The sequence below is a fragment of the Musa acuminata genome, chromosome BXJ2-8, assembly GCF_036884655.1.
Source record: "Musa acuminata AAA Group cultivar baxijiao chromosome BXJ2-8, Cavendish_Baxijiao_AAA, whole genome shotgun sequence".
NCBI lineage: Eukaryota > Viridiplantae > Streptophyta > Magnoliopsida > Zingiberales > Musaceae > Musa > Musa acuminata.
In genome coordinates this window covers 47,381,533-47,391,946 of record NC_088345.1, presented here as the reverse complement: position 1 = coordinate 47,391,946, position 10,414 = coordinate 47,381,533, and the positions used below count along the sequence as shown (strand labels likewise).

The 10,414-nt window shown below is 35.1% G+C and overlaps 1 protein-coding gene across 1 annotated transcript; it reads left to right on the top strand.

Moving 5' to 3' along the window:
- The first annotated feature begins 415 nt into the window (after nt 1–415).
- On the top strand, nt 416–9,293 carry LOC135619800 (phenylacetaldehyde reductase-like). The gene is made up of 6 exons (XM_065122149.1): nt 416–644; nt 3,313–3,482; nt 4,276–4,464; nt 5,648–5,810; nt 7,414–7,600; nt 8,994–9,293. The coding sequence occupies exons 1-6, from the start codon at nt 431–433 to the stop codon at nt 9,136–9,138; spliced, it is 1,068 nt and encodes a 355-aa protein (XP_064978221.1). The 5' UTR covers nt 416–430; the 3' UTR covers nt 9,139–9,293.
- The last annotated feature ends 1,121 nt before the right edge of the window (nt 9,294–10,414 follow it).

Below are 10,414 nucleotides of genomic sequence, written 5' to 3'. Positions count from 1 at the left end.
CATAAGACATATATTCCAACTAGCAAAACAACTTTGTTTTACCCTACAATTCTGCGTTTGCTATCATAATAAATGAAAAAGATATTTCCACTACCTAATTAAGAGCTTAGAACACATCAATAGCTCTGTTGCCTTCTATTTATCTACTCAAATCAGTCTGCCTCCTCCATCATCCTATAATTTTATACTGGAAATATATTAAAAAAATATTTAATATATGTACCATATAACATTGAAAGTGTTTTCGAGATATACTAGCGTTAAATGAAGTTCTAGTATGTATATATATATATATATATATATCGCAACTGCTGACACAAGATGCCATGCGGCGCCGCACGTGTCGTAATTCGTAAAGTGATGTGATGTTAGAGCGAGCGGATGTAGTTGGCCACGTCTGGTAAATACGTTCCGCCCTGTCGCCCTATTAATGCCGCAGATGAGCGGCCATCTGAACGGTCCACTGCGATCATTTGCCTTCTCTTCCACTAAAACAGCGACCGGCCGAGCGAGAGCTGTAGTCACGATGAGCGGCGGCGGGAAGGTGGTGTGTGTCACGGGCGCGTCCGGCTTCATCGCCTCGTGGCTTGTGAAGTTCCTCCTCCAGCGCGGCTACACCGTCCGCGCCTCCGTTCGTGACCCTGGTTCGTGCCAAACTCGGTATTCTTCTGAAGAGTACATTCGACTCATCTAGCACACTCTCGATCGTTTGGATCTCTTCCCTTCTAAATGTTTTCGGACCTTTTGCAATCGTACAGGATGATTGCGTGAGCTCGAATCCTAAGAACGAAGGAGTGGGAAACCTATGTTATTTATTCAGGATGTTGCGTGTCTCGGCCCCGATCAGATGCATAAGGGAAACCTTTCCGTTTCTTGATAATGTTAGGGGTTTAGGGTCGCGTGACACATAAGTCGGTATACATCTTCTTTTCTTGAATTAGAATTTGTGCACTGTTGTTGTTTTTGGATCTTGTAACCTAACCTTCTTAGCTCCTTTTGACATCATGGGGTTTTATGTCGATCCCAACCGATGCGATAATTACTATTTAACTTTATGAGTTGAACCACTTGCCAAAATTGTTGTTTTTAGTTACAGTATTAGACTCCTCGATCTTTATAAACTCAATCCTCCTTGTGGTTTCATAATTTCCACCTCGTCAAAGCCCAAGACCGAACTCGTAGCCGTGAATCATTCTTATGTCCATGCATATTATTTATACTAGTTTTGTCCCATGAGATGTCGTGGCTTCGGCCACTGGATGAGCATCGATAACCTCATGCCACTTCTAATCAGCCACTGATCTGTTGTTATGTCTCAATTGGTAAGGGGTATCAACTGGTCAGCCAATTAAGGGGCCCAACTCAACTTGTAAAATGAAAGGGTCATGCTTGCATTTTGCTCGCGTTCTGATCGAGACGTGGCTAAATGGGATTGAGTTGAAAAATGCACACATTGAGCTGTAGTTGAGGTAGTCTCTAGCGAGTTCAAAAAGGTTTGGTCCCTTTTTCATGTAGGACAGAGAGAGGATGACCTAAATAAACAAGAGGAAGGATTATGATGTTCCCCATAGTTCACTCTTATGATCACACAACTGTATGATGGGCTTTTATAACCTTTTGGTTCATGTCGAACCAACTTTTTATAACCTTTAAGTTCATGTCAAAGCAACTTTTTGAATTGTTAATATTCATAAAAAACATTGTTATTATTCTTTTACCAATCTTACTAATTTAGTTAATTTATGTATGGAATTTGGGTAAATTAGAGCAATAGTAGGAGAGCTAGATAATGGAATTTGGAACAAAATCATGATGAGAGGCATGTGCTATCAACATGTGTGATGGATTTTTTATATGATTAAGTTTAACTTGTTATTGTTATTTGTTTTAGTTTGTGGTAATAGATTTACATGGTGAGTTAGTTAATTATTTTCAATCATAGCAGAAGCCTAATTTGGGTAAATATTCTTATTTAACTAAGATTAGATATCATTCAACAAATTAGTCTAAGTTGTCTGATGTAGACCCCATGATCTGCATCTTCATCTGACAGTGCTGAACAAGGCCTATGTGGCCCTAATAAATGGTTATGCTGTACTTCTGGATTATGTAGAAATGCAAATGCATATGCCTATGTGTTTGCTTATTTGTACCATATAAATGTGAAAAAGCAATCACATATGAACTCAAGTATCATTAAATATTCTAACTTATGACCCATGCTATAATTCAATCACATTAACCTTTATCCGTAACTTAATACTTAAACAGCTTCCTGGGTGAATAATAATATTATTCCATATGATCTTATCTGATTGAAACAAGATATTTGCCTATCTAAACTTGATTTTATATTTCTTTTTAGCACCTAATAATATATTTGTTTCTATATCTTGTGTGAGGCACACATCTGCATCATGATTTGAATTGTCACCTGATTATCAAATTGGTCATTAAGCCTCACAAGTTACTTTTTATATGCTCTGAAAGAATCTTTTTTGCACATATGCACATTATGAATCTCAAGTCTAGTATTGCATGTGTACACTTGAAAGTTGTTCTCTGGGAAAGTTTCCCAGGTGGGAGAATTTATGACCATGTAAAATGATACACTGAAAAGGCATGAAAAATATGAAGTTATGAAAGGTTTGCTTGCTACTAAGTTGTGCAAATATGAAACTCGTCTTGGAGTATATCCAAAATGATTTCTGTTTGTGGTGTGTGTAACTTTAAAAATTAAAAAACAGAGCATAATATTGAAGGTAATCATCCTTTGGCGGAGTATCCGATTATTACAAATGAAAAGAAGTAACAATCCTGAATGTGCTAATGATTACCATTTCTGTTTAATGAGCTTAAAATTTAGATGCGTGTTTCAAAGATTGTACTTATTTAATATTTTTCAATTGACTACAGTTTGCATAAATAAGAGTAGTAGTTATGCAGTATTTTCCTGCTCAATGCATCAATCCATGTAAAACTGATTTACGTGATATTTTACTGCTCGATGTTTCTTTCCTTAAAAGATTCTTCTATTGTAAATATGCATGCAAATGATCCTACTCTGTTTTCCTATTGCTTTACATTCCATTGCCTTTGCCTAAAACACCAGGTTTATTAGATATATCTTGCAGGAAGAAACCTAAATTACCCTGACTGTAATCTGATCTTCCTTTAATATTGATGACTTAAATCATGTTGAAACCCTTCATATAATAATTATATTGATGATATAAGATTATATATTTGTATACTTCCTCTGTATCTTAATTTTTTGTCTTCTTTTCAATATTTTGAAATCATTCTTGTCAGCTGATCCAAAGAAGACTCAGCACTTGCGTGCTCTGGAGGGAGCCACCGAGAGGTTGCTTTTGTTTAAAGCCAACTTATTAGAAGAGGGGTCCTATGATACTGCGGTTGAGGGTTGTGATGGTGTTTTTCACACTGCATCTCCTTTTTATCATGCAGTCACAAATCCACAGGTTTACATTTATGATCTCTAGTTCTCTACTGCCAAACCAACCTGTCAATGTTACTATATTGTTTAATTTTTGACAAGTTTCTTTAATTTCACAACTCTATTATTTATGCACATATAATTATGCTCATTCACTTACATTGTCTCTTTGAACCTTGATTTCTGAGTTTGTCCCTAAATGCAACACTTACATATTAAGGCAGTTATAAAAGTTTTGGAATATCCCTTTCCTTTTTATGTTTTCTTATCAAACAAGGTTATAACTAATAGATGATATCTAGTTGAAATGCCAGTACAGCGTCTGTTAGGTAACAGCAACGAAGCATGAAGGTATCCCAGTGTAAATCTGTTTGGTCATGGCATGGAACTTGAGGGTCATCCAATGGCCCTTCACCATCCATTTTACATAAATGAGTTCGTTTCTTTGTAAACTGTGTGATTAGTAACTTGCCCCATGTAAAATGCAATATTTTTGGGTTATTTTTGCCTTGAAAACTCAGTAAAAGCATATAGAAAGGACTGTTTTCATAATTTTATTGCTTTCTATTTCTATCAGCTGTTATTGCAAAACCATAAGACCCACAAAGAGTTCCACCAAAGAAATAGTTGTTGTTGATTCTCTGTAACATGATACAATGGTTTTGGAGTATCTGCTATTAGATGTTGCTTATCAAGAGGACATTGCTTGCTTTTCATGTCTATCATTGTCTCTTTTATCTCATATCTGACCATGGGGTTCTTGATCTAAGTTTGCAAATGATATCAAGCTTTATCTGATTTATTTACTAACATTTTAGGCTGAGTTAATTGAGCCTGCAGTGAAGGGCACACTCAATGTTTTGGCATCCTGTAAGAAGTCATCTGTGAAAAAGGTAGTGGTGACATCATCAATGGCTGCTGTTGCATACAATAGTAAACCACGAACTCCTGATGTAGTTGTTGATGAGACATGGTATTCAAGTCCTGAGGTTTGCGAGCAGCAAAAGGTATCTGACAGTACGTACTGGATAGTTTTATTGTTTGTGTATTATCTTTTCAACTGCAATCATGTCATAGGTTTTAATGTATCTATATTCTATTTCAGTGCTCCCTATATTATTTTATTGAAAGGTACCGCACATCATGGCCATAACCTTTGTAAAATGCTAATTTAATACCTAAAGATTCCTTTATTTTAGAAAACCTTTCTGTCATGTATTTGCAATACACCAGTTAATATACACAATATTATGCGAAGGTTGTGAGACAAGTTTATCTAGTAACCTTCTGAATACAATATACAGTCACTTGGATGATTTTGGAGAACCATACTGTTAAAGTTATGAAGACTGCTATATGTGGGTTATAATAACTGAAGACCGATTGTCATGGTCATGCTAGCTAGGCTGAAAGTCATATTATACAATCTTAAATTGGTCTTCAAGATAATGCTTGATTTCTCCTGGCTGAGATTTTATGTCCCATTCAAGTGTGAAGATGATGGTTTGGCATTAGTTTGAAAGAGATTGGACCACCTTGTAGTCTTTTTTTCAGCTTGGAAGGGATTGTGGCATCGTAGGATAAGATCAGTCCTGCATGTAAATTATCACTAGAAGAAAATAATGAATACCAACTAATAAAACCCATTCTATCTGGATGATAGTCTGGCATGAAGGAACACCTAAATACTTATGTATAGCAGTGTAATATAGCAGTACTCTGGTTGTGGTCAATGTGGTGCTGAAAGCAGACTGTTTCAGCCTTGGCAGTGGATTCTCTCGGTTGGGAATGAGAAAGAAATAAAAAGATGTTAAATCATAGTATCTAGTACTGATTTTACCCAGGTTTTTAGAATTACGATTTACTAATTTGGCCAAACTTATTGCCTCAAAGTATAATTAAACTCTGAATTCTGCAATATGGTGCGTTTAGTGAAGTGACAATACATGGCCTGCTTAAAACTTCCCAGTAAATCTCTAATCTATTCATATTTATGTTTCGCCTGTAATTATCATAAATAATATTGTCCATGTCTGTATTGTTGCACCTTCTATTTGTTTGATATCAGTTAGTTTCTTTGGATTTAAGTTTATTATAGCTCAAATCTTTTTTCTTTGTAGATGCCTTCAATAAAATATTTCAACTTCATTTTATTATGCATGTTTTCTAAGATCTCTCATATTACCCCAGCAATGGTATGTACTCTCGAAGACTTTGGCAGAGGAAGCTGCTTGGAAGTTTTCTAAAGAGAATGGCATAGATATAGTCACGATAAATCCAGGAATGGTCACAGGTCCTCTTCTGCAGTCAACACTTAACACAAGTTCTGCTGCAATCCTGAACCTAATAAATGGTATGAAGCTTAATTTGTTTCAAATCTGATCCTAGTGTGGAACTTTTACTCTGCAATTTGTCAGTCTCAAATGAAGTTTTCTAATATCCTGACAACTTCTAAATCGCAAATGATATTATTGGAAATGACTAGATGGCTGGTTATCAAGTGATTTCATGCTGTCTCTGTTAGATATTGAGGCCTTGGTTTCTGTTTGCTCATTAGCATCATTTGAAGTTTGTCATTTACCATTAGCATAATTCCATTCTAGCTGCCAGATAACTGTACAAATTGATGATGATATGCTCATTTGGCCAAATAGATCTGATGATTCTTATACTATGAATTCTTCTTGAATATATATGTAATATATCTGTCACAAATCAAAGGTCATCAATGCAATGTATAGGAGATGATACCTTGAGATGCATGTACCTTCCTTTCTCTCCTTTCCTTTTTATCCCATCCTTTTCCTTCCTTTTGGTTCACTTCTTAAAAGGAAAGAAAGAAGAGTATTTGATACATCTATAGATTGCTGATTTGTTTATTTTGTCTACATGATGAATTATATATTGGTGTTATGCATGTGATTCTAAGGCATGATCCAACACAAGTGTATTTAGGGAAAGAGTGTTTTGGTCTACTGTGAAAGAATCTTGTTTTTTCTCTTTTAGTTGATTAAAGTTGCAAGAGTATTTGCAGCTTGAAGCTTTAGCATCAAGATTTATCACAACTATTTTGTTTGCCTCCTTTATTCTTGTGATATGGCCAACATTTAATTACAGTGCATCCCTTTTTCAAATTTCTTCTCAATTTCCACTGCATTCTGTTCTTAGTTGTTACAGCTTCATGTTTAACAACACCGAATTCTTACATTAAGTTTGCTGTATTTAAGAGGCATCCCAACATTTTCACTGTTAACATTTGCTAGTTTGCTCTGCTTATTGTAGACAACTTGATTGTAGCAAGTCATGTGATTATTATGTTCATATCTATATTGTCCATGCAATTTTAATACAATTAGACTGGGTAATTTAATGTTTAGGATTGAAGTTACGAGATTATGTTCTTTGTGCACAATTTATTAATCTTTTAAAAGATCATTGGCGTTATACAATATTTATTTGACTACCAATTGTAAATATTAGTTGTAGCTCAATGCTGTTAAGGTTCAGATTTTTGATGAGTTCAATACGGAGGAATATATGAGAAAAGTTTCACTTGCTAAGTATGAACTATTAATGAAGTTTTCTTTTTGCCTTTTCTTTTTTTGGTTAGACAAACTTATAGTGATGATGTGATTTTGGATACTGAATCTTAAAATTAAATATTTATTTCTTAGGAGTAGGCAAGTGTAGCCTGATGGCTATGTCGAGGATGGGAAGAATATGTTGTTAATGCTGACTTTATCATTTTTCTGGCAACCAAACAATACGACATATCAAGATCATGTTCTGTCAATGTATTTAAAGTGCCTGCTGTCTCAATGTGCAGTGTTGAATGTTTTGGTTGAGATCTATATCCTAGAATGGTTTTGATTCTTCCAAGTCTTGGTAATTATTTTCTAGAAAATGGTTCGTATAAGAGAATTATGACTTTGGCTATCTGTTCTTTTTGTCTTTAGGTTCCTCCACCTTTCCTAATGCAACCTTTGGGTGGGTAAATGTTCAAGATGTTGCCATGGCGCACGTTCTGGCTTTTGAACTTCCCTCAGCATCAGGAAGATACTGTCTTGTCGAAAGAGTTGTTCATTACTCAGAGATTTTGAAGATCATACATGAACTTTATCCTTCTTTTCAACTCCCTGATAAGTAAGTTACTATTTTTGGTTGCTTTTATTGTCTTGTGATCCAAGTGCTGTGTCTACTAGTCTTGTTGATTGATGACAAAATTCTATCCGTTATATCTGAAGAGTTTGCTCGGTGGTTACTGATCTTTCTTTCAAGTTTCATGCTTCCCATAGTATTGCAATTTTTTAATGGTGCTTAGCCTTTATTGTAAAATAAAAAAAATCTTGGATCTATTGTTGAACAACATGGAGAGATTGATGAAGACATTGTTTATAAAATAAAAATTAGATAATTAAAATTGGTAGGTGCATTGGCGGTTTTGTGGCTACCAATCTGAGTATTGGATTGTTTGGCAAGAATATGTACAAAAAAGTTTAGTAACTGAGATGAACATACAAAATTATTAGGGAGGATAAAAAAAAATGACTTCAATCATAGAGAATTAGGTGTGTTTCCGATAAAATATAAAACGAGGAGTATCCAAATTAAGATGAACATGTCCAAAGTAAACACGTACGTTATAGTTTGAAAAGATGACTTAATTAATAGTTGTGGTGGAAAGAGGGTTAGCGGATGACTTAAGAAGATGTTAGTAGTAATAATAAAAAAGGATTTGTATGATATTTTATTCATCTAAAATTATTATCTTATACATGACTTAATGATAGGAAAAGATCCATATAACTGATTTCAAATAATTTTATTTGGAACACGACAGCTTATGGTTTTATTATTAGGCATTTTGTATAATTGCAATTTTGATGTATATAGGATATAAAATCTAAGTTCCAGATTAGGCATACCGCATGGTCTCATTGTTGTGTGCTTCTATAATGTCTGTTCTTTAGATTAGGCCAATGGATGATGCAATTACTTATTTTATTTTATTTATTATCCTTCTGTCTTTACTTTCACTCTCTTTATCGTCGTCCGTGCAATTCTAAGTAATACATAGAACCATCTCTCCTAGAATTAAAAACATAGTAGTAATGAAATAGCAATAAGACCCAACAACAGCAAGACACAAGGAGAATGGTTCTCAAAGCATATCTTCGTCTGAGTTCTTCTAAGTTCTACTGTACGAAGTTCATAGTTCTTAACTTTTGTTTTGAACTGAAAGAGTTCTAGAACTTCTGAACATCCGATCATATTGATATCTGATAATGTGCACCATATAAATTAGTCAGTAACATTCTGTAATGTTGGCATAGCTTTCCTCTGATATAATTCATTTAGTGGCTATGACCAGCTTGTTCTTCTTGCCATGTACATTGTATCGAGGTCTTTGGCATTGCTTGTTCATAGGTCACTAATGGCTGAAGAAATGATTCTATAAAAGGATGATGTAATTTTAGTACATTCTGTGGCTACCATCTCCTTTTGGTGTACTAAGCTGTGACCATAACGTTGGCAGGTGCGCAGATGACAAGCCCTTTGTGCCGGTATACAAAGTCTCCAAGGAAAAGTTTAAAAGCTTGGGCCTCGACTACATCCCTCTGGAAACAAGCATCAAGGAAACGATCGAGAGCCTGAAGGAGAAGAACTTTATTAGTTTCTAAAACTTGAATTAGCATAATAAATAATTTTGCATCCCAGATCAATGGCGATGCTTGTCGAACTTTGAAACAATAAATCATGCATTGTATAATCCTGTAATTGATCTTTTCAGCACATGCAATTTGTTTTTTAGAAACGTGGACATATTTGTGCTCCATTATGGTGTCATGCCTGTTGTTGGTGTGATAGATTATAAGTCTATATTGGAATGTGTACTTCATGTAATATACGTGTGGTTATTTGTTATCTTGTTCCATCCTCATATTACACAAACTAAGTATGTCTATGAGGATGAGAAGTAAAAACAAAGAAATGGATTGGACAATTATTCATTCTAAATGAAAATGTCATCTAAACATAAATAAGAAGAGAACTTTGAAGCAATAAAAATAAAATTTATTCTTATTTTTGAAAATTTTGTAAATTTATTAGAAAAAGATAAGTGATGAAGATAAGATTTCATTTTAGGACATTGATACCAATAATTAAGATTGCTGTTTAAAAAACTACTGATTGAAGTTTTAAACTCTCGATATCTTGATGAAGAATAAGTCACTTAATAGTGAGTTCAATGGATTAATCCTCTTTAGTAAGTAAACTTTTTTGAGTCAATTTGGTTTCTGATGTATTCCTCCAACTCATCAGACATTTGATTCGGACAACAAAAGAAAAAAGACCCTATTACTCCAACTGCAAAACTCATCAAGCTGAACAACGAGCATGACAGCGCATCGAAGTCGACATCGATGGCCTGTCGAAAGCATGACTCAGTGCCAGCTCAATTCGATCGCGAGGATCGTTCATTGTTTTGTCTTTCAGTGCTTGAACGATCGCACCCGAGTCAGTGACCAAAGTGAAATCTTGTGAATCCAAACATATGAACGGACTTGAAATAAGCAGGGGAAATGTTGAATAATCATCCATCTTTTGTCTCCTCAATATCTTGTGAAGTGTTTCCAGAATGGGGCATAGCTCAGCAGGAGCAACATGCTTCTTCCTTCTGGATCCAAAACACTCAAGCTGGGTTGACTTAGGAGTTCATGAAATGCACGCACAACAGGCACACCATGACAAAAGACTACGAGCGTTTAGCGATAGGCACTCTGTCAGCAGACTGATCATTCCATGGTTAAATTCATGTCTAAAACAAGCGGTAAGATTACTTGAATTGTCCCTTTCCGTTTATACTATCGCCTATCTCGAAAGTGAGCTCATCCTTCGTCCACATCTGACCATACCATACGTTGCGACCTTTCAATAGGGTGACATATGTGTCGA

What these genes read in the sequence shown, in the direction of transcription:
- LOC135619800 (XM_065122149.1), top strand. Translation starts at nt 431, where the DNA reads ATGCCGCAGATGAGCGGCCATCTGAACGGTCCACTGCGATCATTTGCC. An exon ending in ATGCAGTCACAAATCCACAG is followed by an intron (nt 3,483 to 4,275) that starts GTTTACATTTAT and finishes CTAACATTTTAG; the next exon opens with GCTGAGTTAATTGAGCCTGC. An exon ending in TCTTTTCAACTCCCTGATAA is followed by an intron (nt 7,601 to 8,993) that starts GTAAGTTACTAT and finishes TAACGTTGGCAG; the next exon opens with GTGCGCAGATGACAAGCCCT.